Here is a 15,688-nt window from a genome sequence, read left to right on the forward strand (position 1 = left end):
ACTTTGTGAGGATTGGAAAATGGTGTCCCCTCGTGCCCCCAAAATGTATACTAAAGAGGTCCTATTGCCCCAAGCCCGATGAAAGAGTCTTCAAGACGATCACTTGAGTAGGTTGACATGTATCCCCTGAAGCTGACAGACATGGGGACTTTGTGTCTCACTTTCACCTGAGAAGTTGAAAGGCAGGAAGCCAGGTGGCTGACTGCTCATGGATAAATGGGAGAGATTTCTCTGCTCCACAGAGATTGTTAGATCAGAGAAAGCCATTATGGGGTTATCTTAGATCCATGTGAAGAGAACCACATAGAGTGACCTCAGTGTAAAAATTGTGGAGTGAATCGCCAAATTCCTAGATGTTGAAGGAGACACATACCATGGGCTAGAATAGAGATGTATTTGCCCTCATCAAAAAAGTTCAGATGAGGCTGGGCGTGGTGGCTCATGCCTGTAATCGCAGCACTTTGGGAGGCTGAGGCGGGCAGATCATCTGAGGTCAGGAGTTTGAGACCAGCCTGGCCAACATGGTGAAACCCCATCTCTACTAAAAACATAAAAATTAGTCGGCCATGGTGGGCGGCGCCTGTCATCCTAGCTGTTCCAGAGGGTGAGGCAGGAGAATCCATTGAACCTGGGAGGCGGAGACTGCATGAGCCGAGATTGTGCCACTGCACTCCAGCCTGGGTGACAGAGCAAGACTCTGTCTCAAAAAAAGAAAAAACAAAGTTCAGATGAAAGTATCCCGAAGATGAGAAGTCTCTAAACAACCCAACCCAATGGAGAAAGGGACAACTTTGAAAACTTGCTATGCACAAACCAGCTTACAGCAATACTAGGCAAGTAACCGCCTTCCGGTCGTTTCTTCTCTTACCTCTCACAATCCTCTCCCTATTCAACACTGCCTCCTTGACTCTGAAAGTGTCAGGAACTGTGATTAGTCAGATGGAGGAGAAAGCAGAAAGTGGGGAAATGGCGAAGCAGATTTGAAGCCGGTTACCTCCCTTCTTCACTCTAGGCATCTTACCTGTTAACAGGCTGCAGCTGTGCTATACCTTCTCAGGGGAGATGTTTGCTTTTAGCTCAAGGTTGGCATTTTTATTATTATGCCAGGCTGGCATATAAAGTACTGAATTGAAACCTTGAATGCAATTTTCTCTCTGAATGCCTGGTTAACAGCAACTCACTTTCCAAAACTTCGCTCAACGCTCACTTCCTATCCTGACCTCTTCATCCCAAACTGAGGAATCTGTGTGTTTGCTCTGCCGCAGTGCAGCTTTTAGAGCCCAGGCAACATGTAATTTCACTTGTTTCGTTGTTTGTGCGTCTTTGTCCTCAGCCAGCCTTTAAACTCTTGGAGCCCAGGGGTGAATTGTTTGCCTTTGTACCCTCTGCACTCAGTGCTCACTGGCATAGAATTGTCCCCCAATAAAGATCTATGAAAGTAATTTGTCTTAGAAAACAAATTCACATTTTTCCTAAGAGAGGCTATAATTCAAACTTGTCTTTATTTCTGAGAGATAAATGAAAAACAACAGGCTTCTCAACAACACAATGTCATATAAAGTATTTGTCACTGGTGTGCTCAAGGATGGCCTGGGTGCTCTCCAGCAGTTGGTGAGAAAATGTCCTGGCATCTCTCAATCCAAACTTGTTTTTTTCCTGAGAAGCTGTGAGAGGACTTTTTACACTTTTCAGTGTTTCTCCCACAGGTTTCTTCAGGAGAAGCATTACCAAAAACGCTGTGTACAAGTGTAAAAACGGGGGCAACTGTGTGATGGATATGTACATGCGAAGAAAGTGTCAAGAGTGTCGACTAAGGAAATGCAAAGAGATGGGAATGTTGGCTGAATGTATGTATACAGGTATTCACTTCAAGCAATTACATTTCACTAAAAATCTCTTAAGGAGGCAGATGTCAGGTAACTCATCACGAGAGTGCTACTTCACACATTAAAGAAGGAACCTACTAAGCCATCTAAGTTCTTGAAAAGGGTAATGAACCACTGAAATTGTCCAAACTGTCAACTAAAGAGCATTTTAGTCACCCAAAAGAAATGCGTTTTTTTTTGTTTTTGTTTTTCTTTGTCGCAGTGAACTATACATGGAGCCCAGTGGCATTAACATACCATTCAAATAACGTGCTTCAATGAGCTATGAATGACAATCTAAAAGTTTCCTCTAAATTTGATTTTAATATACTTATTATTTATTGCTTAATTAGCATACAAATTCACTATTGCGGAAAAAAATAAGAATGCTTTATAAGGTATAACTGCCTCTGAATTGTCTAAATAGAGTTCTAAACCAAGTCATTTTATTAAGAATCTGTCTTCTCTTAGTGCAGCTTTGAACCAATTTGTATAGGTTTACACAGGAAATTAACTACTCCCAGTTTTAATATAATTTTGTCTTTCTATCTGATAAAGAGACACTGTATTAACTGCTGGCTTTGTGAGAAACTGTAATCTTCATCAAAAATTGGAATGCATGCTAGTATATAACATAATTAATTTTTCATTCTGCAAATTCTACAGACCACTCAGATTCTGAGATATGTCCTGTTTCTCCTCAAAACACAAATAGACAAACAAATGTCACCAAGGGGGTGACAGCATTCAGGCAGGGAATGCCAAATGAAATAAAAGCCTTCAGAAGGTGACTCCAGTTCTATTGTTACCAAACTGTACAGGCAACTGGGATGGACCCAGGGAAATAATGCATGCAGGTTGGGGGAAAATAGGTCTGTGTAAATAATCCAGCTCTGGGTGGATGAAAATTTTATAGTAGCTGATCACAATCTCATCTTAGCATACATGAAATGAGAGCCTGCAATAGGGGCTGCTGCTGGAATCCAATCTTGCAATGGAAACACTTACTCTGACACTGCACAGCTCATATAGCTCATCACTTAAATATGAACTTGTTCCAGCTGGAGCGCTGAGGACATTTTGCATGAAGCCACATATAGCAGTCTATAATATTTATGAACACAAACTCGTCCAGTAACAGATGCGGATATTTCATGGTTCTATAAAATAAATTCCCTGTACAAAGAAATTCCTGGAACTTTGTTTTATTGGCATTGAGAAAAGAGTAAGGACGTTAAATGGGATGAAGGGAAGATTGTTTTACATTACTTTTAATAGCTCTCTTTAAGTGTAAATCAATGAGGTTGATTGTATGATCATTCAAAGACATTTTTAATGTCACCTTGTATTATTTTTATTTTTAACTGTATTCTCAGGAATTGGCACTGTTCTCAAAATTAATAGGATTTTAAAAATTTCCCTAAAGGATGTTAACGTTTGTTTTTCTCAATAAGTTTATATGTGTTTAATGTGAAATTCAATATCCTTCTTCTGGTAGAGTATGTAAACATGGCTGAAAATAATATTAATGGCATGTTTTAAAACACCAATTTTCACAGTCCCCTAGAGCAGGAACAGGGATAGTGTCATTCACCTTTTCATTGACTGAATCCCTTGCATTTGTACAATGCTTTCATATCACAAGTTCTTTATATAAAGCCCATTTAAATATGATCTATTGCTTTTAACCTACGCAAAACTCTATGAGGTAGATATTATTCCCATTTTACAAATGAGGAAACTGAGACTCACAGAGGTTAAACTACTTGTTCAAGGTTAAGTCTCAAACCTTGGCCTTCCCTTTCTAAAATGCATAAAAGGCTAGCGTTAGTTCTGTGCCATTGCATAGGGGATCTTCTGGGCCAGGTACATATCAGTGGTTTTATGACCACACACCCAACAGTAGTTTCTGTGATTGGTGAAGTCTCTATGCTTATTTGTTTTAGGCTTGTTAACTGAAATTCAGTGTAAATCTAAGCGACTGAGAAAAAATGTGAAGCAGCATGCAGATCAGACCATGAATGAAGACAGTGAAGGTCGTGACTTGCGACAAGTGACCTCGACAACAAAGTCATGCAGGGTAATAATATGCAACGGTGTCTGCCAAGACTGGCAGGAACTGAGTTTCTAGGTACATAGTGAGCTGGCCAGGAGGCTTTCAAATTAAAGCCACAGGCACAGCTGAATTTCTAGTCCAATTGTTCATTAAAATGGATTCCTAATACATGCTTTGTTGTAAACGTTCAAATAATAGCAATGCATAAACTAAAAAGTGAAAGTTTTCCTTCTCTCTGACTCCATTCCAGTCCTACTACCTAGTGTTTGCCAGCAGGAATGATTTGGTGTATAAAATGGATTTTTTCCAACTGAGTATTGATGACCATTTTTTCCATCTTTTTGAGAAGAAAGTCTCAAACTGGGAAGAACGTGGTCTCAATAGAGGCTGTGGATTAATCCTTATAAATGAGTAAAACAGGGTGAATACACATATGTGGACCAATAGAGAAAAGTCCTACCCACTGAGGTTACAAATTTCTCAAGAAATCCATTGAGCAACTTAGGACAAAATAGGGGAACAGCATCCAAGGTGTTTAGACAAACACATTGTGATAATGCACAGGACATTTGATGGAATTTTATTTTGCCATTAGCTGAAAAACCAATAAGCTACGATTGTCCAAACCACACCCTTCTCAACATTTATTACATTATTGACAAAGAAAACTTTACCCACATTTAATTTTACAAATACGTATTTTTGTATTTATTTAAGAAGAAGTATTTTATATGAAAGCATTATTTTGCCATAGTGCTTCATCAGTAACACTTTCGTATAAGAAAGCGAAGAGTTGACATAATTATTCACACTCTTCAAAAGATGCTATAGTGGGAGAAAGAGATGTTTGGGGTCTGAATTGTCCAGATTGTTGACTCTCTATTTTAGGGGTTGACAAACTTTTTTTCTTTAAAGGGCTTTGGCCACATGGTATCTACAACAATTACTCAACTCTGCCATTTTAGTGCAAAAGTAGCATAGACAATACATAAACAAATGAGTGTGACTGTGTTCCAATAAAACTTTATAAAATCCAATGGATTTGATCCATGGGCCACAGTTTGTTGATCCCTCCTCCACATGAATACTCTTAGATGACTTCACCAGGTGGAATTCGTGTAGAATACTATACGAATATAGTATTCATAGTAGTCATACTATATGAGAACCTTTCATTAGTTATAATTAAAGCTTGAACTTTCAGTGACCCTCAATATGAATGGGCTCAATAGTCTTCATATCCAGACTACCATTTATTCTTAAGAAATACACAAGTGGAATATTTTGTTATTCATATTTTACAGATAGGAAAATTCAGTGAAATGTGATATGGCCTGCCTGAGGATCCAGAGAAAGAAATTATACACTCTATTAGAACTCATAGTTCCTGCTGTATTTATGGCTTTTTTTTTTATGATTTCTGCCATTAGGTCCCTCCAGATGAATGCACATATAGAAAGAAGGCTTTATACACACCTTCCCTAACACATTTTATTTTCTTGCCAGTGTAGGAGAAAACTGAACTCACCCCAGATCAACAGACTCTTCTACGTTTTATTATGGATTCATATAGCAAACAGAGGATGCCTCAGGAAATAACAAATAAAATTGTATGTATAAAATCTGAAAATATGTGGGTTTAAAGTTAATATTTTCTGGAGTTTTTATTGCCTTGGAGGTATAATTTATATGTGAATATGTTACTTTGAAATGATTAGAGCTGAGAATTCAAGTTAGACTTTTAAACTCTTAGCAACATTAAACAATTGAAGAGTATGAAGTCTCCCACCTATCTTGATAATGGTAATTGCCCTCCAAAGATCTGAGAAATAGTAAGATGGGTTTTCAAATTTTATCATCTAAACCTAGTTTTTCTTTAGTCTAATGGTTTTATATTATCATTTTCTTATCTACTTATTAATCATTTGTTTTTTTTCTTAAAATTTAGTTAAAAGAAGAATTCAGTGCAGAAGAAAATTTTCTCATTTTGACGGAAATGGCAACCAATCATGTACAGGTTCTTGTAGAATTCACAAAAAAGCTACCAGGTATTTTTTAGATAATCAAAGTTAATATTTATTGAGAGGAATATGTGCCCACAGATTAGATTACCTATTTTACATACGGCGTTTTAATTTTCAAAACATTCCTGTGAGATCAGCTCTATTTTCAGTATTACTTTGCCAAGTATTTTCACATGTACTTAATTCGCTGCTATTCTCTACAATAGTCTTGTGACATTGAGAAAGGCAGGTCTGTTCTTTGTAAAATGAAAATCATTTAATATCTGATTTAAATTAACTGTCGAACTACTATAGACATAAGATGTTAGAACTAGAAAGGATATTTAAAATAAGGTATAATAATTCTTTCAAATCAATAGATTAAAAATGGAAACTTTGCAAAGTTGTCATTCACCCATTTACTCCTTCAATAAGCAGTTGTTGATACCTACTCTATACTAAGTGCCTGGCTATTACCTTCAGGGAGAGTGATCAAAGGTGATAATAATAATAATAATTACACATACATACACATACACATGAAGTGCTATTTGAATACAGAGGAACTGGTTGCTAATTGTGTCTAGGAAAGATGGAGAGACTTCAGGGAGGATCATATTTGAGTTGAGTCTAAAAGAAAAAGAAGTTTTCCAGTTGGCGTGGAGAAGCAGCAGCATTCCAAGTTGAGAGATCTGCTTGTTTTTTTTGTTTTTGTTTTGTTTTGTTTGAGATGGAGTCTCGCTCTGTTGCCCAGGCTGGAGTGCAATGACATGATCTTGGCTCACTGCAACCTTTGCTTCCCGAGTTCAAGCAATTCTCCTGCCTCAGTCTCCTGAGTAGCTGGGACTACAGGCACACGCCACCATGCCCAGCTAATTTTTGTATTTTTAGTAGAGATGGGGTTTCACCATATCGGACAGGCTGGATTCAAACTCCTGACCTCAAGTGACCTGCCCGACTTGGCCAAAGTGCTGGGATTACAGGCGCAAGCCACCATGTCTGGCCGAGAGATCTGCTTGTTATAAGGCACTGAGGCATGAACAAGAATAGGATTATTCAAGATAGGAGAGAAAATTCAGTGTGGTTATAGCATAGTGTCTGTGGTGGGCTCCTAGGTTAGACAATAAGGTAAGTTGGTACCAGACTGATGAAGGCCTAACTAAGGAATTTAATCTGTGTCCCCTGGACAGCAAAGAGATTTTGGTGGTTTTTGTAACAGAGGGAAATGATGAAGTTTTTGTTATACAGAAATGACTTAATCAGGTTCATGTAAGATGAATTTGAATGGAAAGGGCCTGGGGGCAGGGAAGATCAAGTAGTATGCCACTGCACAAGTCCAGGCAACAGGGCTTGAAATAAAGCAATAGCAGTGGGGAAGAGAAGAAGAAACAAAAAAAGAGAGATTCAAAAACTGATAGGGCTTGAGAAACAGTTGTATGTGTAAGGTGAGGGAGAGGGACTTACTTATCCACACTCATTCTGATGGTGCCAGTATAGAAACTAGAATGTGGGAGTCTTCTTATATCCCAGCCTCAAATTCTTTTTGCCACATTATTAATGCTATCTAAGCTAATGGGTTTTAGTTGTTTCAGTGTTTATTAAAATATTGGTGTATTGAAATCCCATAGTCTAGAAGAGTATAATAAATACCTTGTATAGCAGCATAATACTATAATATTAAATTATAGAAGATAACTTCTGACATAGGATTTTAATTAAACATGTTAATTTGCCTTCTTTTTGCCAGCATTATGCTATTATTTTATTAAATGTGTCACGGATAGACATAAGCCTACATAAAACTCATAAAGTGTGAGGAGAAATTTCTCACTATCATTGAAACACTAATATGCTCTCATTTCTTTATTAACAATGAAAGAGGAACTTAATTTACTATATGCTAATTAAACCAAAGGCAATCTCAATAAAAAACTGGATTACATGAGAGTAAAAACTGTGGGGGAAAGAACTGGAAAAGGGAGATGTTTTTGGTTATTTATGGGAAGAGATTTTTTAAGTTCAAATGGTCAGTTGGTTTTGAATCAAGAAATAATTGAAGACAAATAAAAACCTTATTCATAAGAAGGTAGCTTATCTGAAAGCAATAGCAATATCTTGACATCTCTTAATTCCCAGTGCCTAGCCTAGTTCCTGAGGGAGCGAGTACAATTAGTGTGTGTTCAATGAGTAAAGCAGAAGGAAAAAAAATTTAAAATATGGAAGGAAATAAAAGGCAAAAACCCTTGAGAAGGAAAAAAATTGACAATAATGACAGAGATAGCATTATTACACGTAGTAGCAATAGGGATATAATACCAGTACTGAAGGGATATTTTGTGAAAAACTGAATTGAATCATTCCATTCAGTATTCATTGAGCACAACCTATGCCAGGCACTGTCCAAGGTGATGGAGTCCCTGAGGGCAATAAGACACGGCCCCTTTCCTCAAAGAAGCTCTTAGATTCTCTAGGATGGTGGCTCAATCTTTAGCGTTGCTCTCTTGTCTATACTCCCTTTGCTATTTAGTTCTTCCTAAGCCATTTAGGCCCTGATGGTGTTATCTCTATTCATGTGAGTGTATGTGCCAGCATGCACATGAGCTTGTGTTTTGTTTCCCATTCATTCATTCAATCTGTCAATTATCCAACAAATAATTCTTAGGTACCTATTATGTGCCAGGAACTGGGGATACAAAAGTAAACAAAAACAAGGCCTCTGCCCCCAAGAAATGTACACTCCAGTAGAGGTGGCAGATAATTAACAAATAAGCAAATAAATCTATAATATCATGTCGGGTGGTGATAAGTTCTATAAACTAAAATAAAGCAGGTAGAGACCAGTAGTGGTGCGGAGTGTATTTTAGATTGGGGAATGCTGGAGCAGAGGCTTGATTGCAGGAAGGAGCAGGGCATGGGGCATGGGGATATCTGGGAAGAACATTCATCTCTGAGGCAAAAAGAGGCTTGTGTGCTCACAGCAGGGCCAAGGGGTCAGTGTGGCTGGAACACAAAGAGTAGGGGCAATGAGGAGTAGAAAATGAGTTCAGAGAAGCTGTTGGGACTGTACCATGTAAGCCTGGAGAACGACTTTGAATTTTCCAGGTAGTGTTATATTCCATCAGGTTGGCAATTCTTACCATATTTTTCTGATTTTCCCCCACCCTGTGTGTTGCAGTACTGAGTTCAGAGCAGATACATCAACATAACTTTAGTTGGCTGTTTTTGGGAAATACTACCCATTCTTTAGCTTGACTAAAGACTCATGAGTTAGCCAAATATTCTGGGTGCATATAAAGTTTTTTTCTGGCTTGTAGATGCTTCCAATATGCAAAGTTGACCCTGTCACATCAGGTGTGACTAACATAATGGCTCAAAGAAAATCTGCCTGTGTCTAGTTTCTGAGGGTTTCTTCATCTGAATCAGTGTATCTATGCCATAATATATGTATCTGCTTGGACTTGACATCTCCCTTTGCCCAGCTTGTTTAATAAATTCTGCTCAATGAAGATAAGAGCCTCTATTTTATTGGCAAGTACAAACGGACTCAACTAGACTACCCAATTGTAAAACAACTACAAAATCACTTGATGAAAATGTTTTATCAATGGCAATGATGGTGATCATGAAACATTGTTACTCCTTGATACCAATTTGATTATCATCATTACCTAGGATTTCAAACTTTGGACCATGAAGACCAGATTGCTTTGCTGAAAGGGTCTGCGGTTGAAGCTATGTTCCTTCGTTCAGCTGAGATTTTCAATAAGAAACTTCCGTCTGGGCATTCTGACCTATTGGAAGAAAGAATTCGAAATAGTGGTAAGTGATTTGGCTAATGGTAAAAGAGTTTGTTTCTATGAGTAAAATTGGTGTGCTCCATGAAGGCGGGGCTCTTGCCAATCTTATGCAATGTTATATGCCTGTTGTGCCTAGCATGAAGAATGGCTCTAAAAAGATATGTGTTAAATCGATAAGACTTCTAGAGTCCTGGTTCAAATATCTCTATTGTAATAGCAAAGTAGCAAAACTACCCCTTTACTGCACTAAGATGAAGAGCCAAAGGAAGACTTTATACTATGCAGCCATAAAAAATGATGAGTTCATGTCCTTTGTAGGGACATGGATGAAATTGGAAATCATTATTCTCAGTAAACTATCGCAAGGACAAAAAACCAAACACCGCATATTCTCACTCATAGATGGGAATTGAACAATGAGAACACATGGACACAGGAAGGGGAACATCACACTCTGGGGACTGTTGTGGGGTGGGGGAGGGGGGAGGGATAGCATTAGGAAATATACCTAATGCCAAATGGCGAGTTAATGGGTGCAGCACACCAGCATGGCACATGTATACATATGTAACTAACCTGCACATTGTGCACATGTACCCTAAAACTTAAAGTATAATAATAATAAAAAATAAATAAATAAATAAATAAAATAAAAATAAAAAAAAGATTGGAAAATTCATCTGATTTTTAAAAACTAGCACAAAGGAGCTAGGATTCTTCAGCCAAGAAAAAGATTATTTATTTAAAATCTTCTGGTATGTAAGACTAAGTATCCAGCTATCATATATCTGTATCAAAATAAAATAAGAAGACATTTTAATAGCAACATTTATAAGTCATTTACTAGGTCTCAGACACTTTTTCTTTCTTTCTTTCTTTCTTTTTTTTTTTAGACAGAGTCTTGCTCTTTGCCCAGGCTGGAGTGTAGTGGTGTGATCTCGGCTCACTGCAGCCTCTGTTTCCCAGGTTCAAGCAATTCTTGTGCCTCAGCCTCCTGAGTAGCCGCGATTATAGGCATGTACCACCACACCCAGCTAATTTTGGTATTTTTAGTAGAGACAGGGTTTCTCCATGTTTCCCAAGCTGGTCTCAAACTCTTGGTCTCAAGCGATCAGCCTGACTTGGCCTTCGAAAGTGCTGGGATTACAGGTGTGAACCACCATGCCCGACCAAAGTTAACTTTTATTTTTTGAGACAGAATCTTGCTCTGTTGCTTAGGCTAGAGTGCAGTGGCGTGATCTTGGCTCAGCAGTTTCCCCTTCCTGGGTTCAAGTGATTTTTTTTTGTGCTTCAGCTTCCCAAGTAGCTGGGACTACAGGCGCATGCCATCACACCCAGCTAATTTTTGTATTTTTAGTAGAGACAGGGTTTCACCATGTTGGCCAGGCTGGTCTTGGACTCCTGGCCTCAAGTGATCCACCTACCTCAGCCTCCCAAAGTGCTAGGATTAAAGACATAAGCCACTACACCCAGCCAGTTTCAGACACTTTTCTAAATATATGATTTCATCTAATCTTCTCAAGTATTCTATGAATAATTGCTATTATCATTCCCATTTTGCAGATGAAAAGCTGAGACAGAGAAAGGTTAAATAACTTTCCCAATGACAGAGAGGAAGTCTGACTTCAGAAGCTTTGTGTCAGCTGAGTGCAGTGGCTCACGCCTATAATCCCAGAACTTTGGGAGGCAGAAGGGGGTGGATCACTTGAGATCAGGAGTTCAAGACCAGCCTGGCCAACATAGTGAAACTCCATCTCTACTAAAAATACAAAAAATTAGCTGGGCATGGTAGTACGTGCCTATAATTCCAGTTACTCAGGAGGCTGAGGCAGGAGAATTGCTTGAACCCGGGAGATAGAGGTTGCAGTGAGTCAAGATCGTGCCACCACACTCCAGCCTGGGCAACAGAGTGAGACTCGGTCTTAAAAAAAAAAGAGGCTTTGTGCGTTTTTAACCACTATGCTATACTACCTCTCAAAAGATGAGATAATAGCACAAGTTACTCAGTGTTTAACTTATTGTGGAATAACATTGTGACAGGGAAGCCCAAGAGACATTGAGATGAATTACCAGGAATTCTGTGCAATTTATCTTAGGAGATCCTTAAGATAGGATGAGTTCTTATTTTCCCGAGAGATTTCATATATGGGTTGGGAGTGGGGAATGAATGAGATGACTTCTCAGGATGTTTTCTTTCTAAAGTCTTATCATTAACCAAAGCAAATTTAAAGACTTTTAAAACCAATATTTTAAGATAGAGATTAGAGGGAAAGTTTTCAGGTAGTTCTGCATCTGTGATAGAAGTGAAATAATTTTTTAAATGGAAAATTATTTTTAAAGGCAGTCCTTCCATAGTCATTATGTTATTTCCTAGTTAAAAACAAAAAGCATAATTAGCATCATTGGTAGATTTAAAAACCACACACTTTAAAAAGATGCATTATTCTTAATATATTCATTAATTTACTAGTCTAACAAATATTTAAGGGCAAGGTACTGTGGTGGCAGTGAAGAGAGAAATCAAGCATATTCTTTCCCCTAAGAAGCTTACAGTCTAATGGGAAGAGATTAACTGTCCATGATTATGATAAAATATGGAAGAGAAAAATGAGAGATGATGACTCCTAGTTGAGAGAGCTCCGAAAAAGTTTTATTGGTATTTGAGCTGGGACTTGAATGAGATTTGATTTGAATACCCAGGGTGCAAGAGAGAAGGACCAGCAGGGGCAAAGAGAAAGAGGCAAGAAAGCTCAGGGAATGCACACAAAGAAGGGTGAGTAGCTGAGCTGACTGAATTAAGGGTTACATTAAAGGGAAATGGAAAGGAGTAAAAGACAGAATCAGATTATTGAGGGCCTTGGATGCTGGGTTAATTATTTTGTTATTTCCCAAGTAATAGGAGACATGGAAGATTTTTGAGCAGAGGAGGGAAAATGTCAAAATCAAGCTTTACAAATTTTCTAGCAGTGTTAGGGTAAGCCAGGACAGAAGTCACCTCTTAGGAGGCAAGAAGTCTCAAAGATGTGACGCTTGCTACCAGGAGAAATGGAGAGAAGAGAAAGGATCTGGGAGATATATCTTTGCAGCTTATCAACTTTCAAAAGACATTATGTTGTCAAGAAATACGGATTTTGGTTCTGGGCAGATTGTGTGTGTGTATGTGTGTGTGTATGTGTGTGTGTGTGTGTGTGTGTGTGTGTGTGTGTGTGTATGTCCAGGTTAAGGGGAAAAGGTTGAATCAGGTAACCTCCAAGGCACCATTCAGTTCTACAAGTCTTACTGCTTTTCTTCTCTTAACTAATTCAATTTTCCTGATGGGTGTTTTAGCTAGTCACTACGCCAGCTACTGAATTATCCTGATTTGAAAGCCACAATCAATAATTGACAGTTTAACTTAGGAAAGAATTAAAGGACAGGCTGAATTTTCACATGTATGGATATAATTGTTGTTTTAGACTATTGAACATACACTGGTGGTTCTCTCTTTATGCAGACAATTATAGTGGCTTCAACCTGTGATGGGCAAGGCCTCAGCAGCTTAGCTTTGTCATTTATTTGATTCTGGCTTCCATAGACTGTGGTGGTGCTCCCTTTAACAGAATCCCAGTTGGCTGGTTGTGGTGGCTCACACCTGTAATCCCAGCACTTTGGGAGGCCAAGGCGGGCAGATCACAAGGTCAGGAGATCGAGACCATCCTGGTAACATGGTGAAACCCCATCTCTCCTAAAAATACAAAAAATTAGTCAGGAGTGGTGGCGGGTGCCTGTAGTCCCAGCTACTCGGGAGGCTGAGGCAGGAGAATGGTGTGAACCCGAGAGGTGGAGCTTACAGTAAGCTGAGATCGCGCCACTGCTCTCCAGCCTGGGGGGACACAGCGAGACTCCATCTAAAAAAAAAAAAAAAAAATCCATCAGTCAAATCTAATTCTTACAAAACTAATAAAATAAAAAGGAATGATGACTCATGACAAAATTTATTCATTTTACTGACAGGTCTCTACTCTAGCGAATGTATGTTTGGTTTATTCATCAAGAGACAGTGGTGATTAAGGATATGACTGTGGAATCTGGATTGAATATAGGCTCCACTACTTATTAGCTGCATGTCCCGTTTTTTTTAAAGCTGTTGAAACAGACCTCATAACCAATTTGATCTCTTTGAAATCATGTTTAACTTTAATATTTATTCTGCAGTCTTGCCTGAAGTTTGATAATAAAAACTTAATAAGACGGGTTTTCTTCTTTTTGAGTCAGTATTTTATCCCAAGCACCTAGCACATGCCTGGCTTGGATTGGGTGCTCAAAAAAATTCTGTGGAACAAATGAAAAAAATGAATGAAGGTTTGTCCGGAGCTATAAAACTGGTCTGTTTATTTACTTTTCAGATGGTTGTTTCCCTGAATATCAGAGTTGTTAATGTCCAAAGCTGACAAGTAACCAACAAAAAGTTGGTTAAACATTCTTCTAGACATTGCCTATAGTAGTTAATTTGGGGAACAGATATCTCTTTTGCATTTGAGTGTAAGAAAAGGAAAAAGACAGTTTGGATATGGAAGTTCTGTTGTGTTCTCTCTCCGCCTCCTCCTCAAAGATGAGTCATTTAAAGTTGATTCAGGTGCCAGACAATGAAAAAGAGGGGTACAATGTCTGCCATATGAATTGAAATGTTTTGATGAGAGGGCATCTGCAGGAGAATTATCCAGTGGTTGTTCTATCTTTCTTTCTCTGTCTCTTTTTCTCTCCTGGATGCTCAGCTTCCTTTAAAAAAAAAAAATCTTTGCCTGGCTCCATCAGATCTCCTGGGTCCTGAGCCAAGTCAGATTGCTGCCATTTCCATGATGAGCACTGGGTTAGTACCAGATTCCTTCCCCAGCCTGGCTGAGGTGGGGAAAATCCCTTCCACCGTGGTTCAGCTAAAAGGGGAAAAATAGTCTTCCAAAAAACTTTACAAGGCTACTAAGAGGAAAATTATGTTTATAGAAAGGCATATATAAGGCTGATCATGCTGGCTCACACCTATAATCCCAGCACTTTGGAGGCCAAGGCAGGAAGATTGCTTGAGCCCAGGAATTTGAGACCAGCCTGGGCCACAGAGCGAGACCCCATCTTTACAAAAAAGTTAAAAAAATTAGCTGGGCATGGTGGCATGGGTCTGTAATCCCAGCTAGCTGAGAGGCTGAGGTGGGAGGGTCTCTAGAGCCCAAGAGGTGGAGGTTGCAGTGAGCTGAGATTGTGCCACTGTACTCCAGCCTGGGTGACAGAGTGAGACCTTGTCTCAAAAACAAAAAAAAAACAGGGGGCATATATGCGTAATGGCTGGATCTATTAATTATAGCACCAGAAAGATAATTATTCAGCACCACTGTGTGTCAGGCTGTATTCTCAGTGTTTGTGTGAGCTTTGGGTCCTACAAGAAGCAGATATCAACATGGGACTAAATGTGTCAGAAGTTAATTGGGGGAAATGCCTCTGAAGAATAAAGGAGGAGGAAGCAGGTGGAGTCCAGGAGACTCTACACCACTATGCTGATCTGACACCTGTGAAAGGGGAGCAGGAAGGCATGATTGGGCATGAAGAGCATCAGATCACAGCACAGTCCTGAGAAAGTTTCAGCTAGGCCATTGGAGAGACACCTAGTCCGAGCTGCCCACTGAATGGACCAGCACTAACACACCTACTAGGCTCATTCACCAGTTGAGGCAAGACTGGTGAAAGTGTGTCCTCAGCACTCACAGGGCAGCAGCTGGAGGCTATCAGCCAGCCATACTCCCTACTGTGGGCTGTCTTTAAGGGTGATCTGAGTGGGTCATCTCCATGGCTAACATTTTGCTTCACAAAAAATATTGTTTGCTCTTTGTAGCACTTTGAGGTAGATATTATCAATTCTATGCCAGATCTAGACCCTGTTAATCCCAATAACAAAATATCCATCCCAAGTATCTGTTCCCTCTGATATTACCCTCTAAC

The 15,688-nt window shown here is 39.1% G+C and overlaps 1 protein-coding gene across 5 annotated transcripts in view; it reads left to right on the top strand.

Annotated features, from left to right (window-relative positions):
• Window positions 1–15,688, top strand: part of NR1H4 (nuclear receptor subfamily 1 group H member 4) — a 90,234-nt gene that overhangs the window by 57,919 nt on the left and 16,627 nt on the right. For 3 of the 5 annotated variants that reach the window (XM_054444196.1, XM_054444194.2, XM_054444192.1), the window contains 5 exons: window positions 1,707–1,859; window positions 3,812–3,945; window positions 5,433–5,531; window positions 5,870–5,969; window positions 9,597–9,743. In XM_054444196.1, the coding sequence (XP_054300171.1) occupies window positions 1,707–1,859; window positions 3,812–3,945; window positions 5,433–5,531; window positions 5,870–5,969; window positions 9,597–9,743 (633 nt within the window). The remainder of the gene's footprint in view (window positions 1–1,706; window positions 1,860–3,811; window positions 3,946–5,432; window positions 5,532–5,869; window positions 5,970–9,596; window positions 9,744–15,688) is intronic. The other 2 variants (XM_054444197.1, XM_054444193.1) reach the window with 1 other exon arrangement.

Source organism: Pongo pygmaeus, chromosome 10 (assembly GCF_028885625.2).
Source record: "Pongo pygmaeus isolate AG05252 chromosome 10, NHGRI_mPonPyg2-v2.0_pri, whole genome shotgun sequence".
Taxonomy (NCBI): Eukaryota; Metazoa; Chordata; class Mammalia; order Primates; family Hominidae; genus Pongo; species Pongo pygmaeus.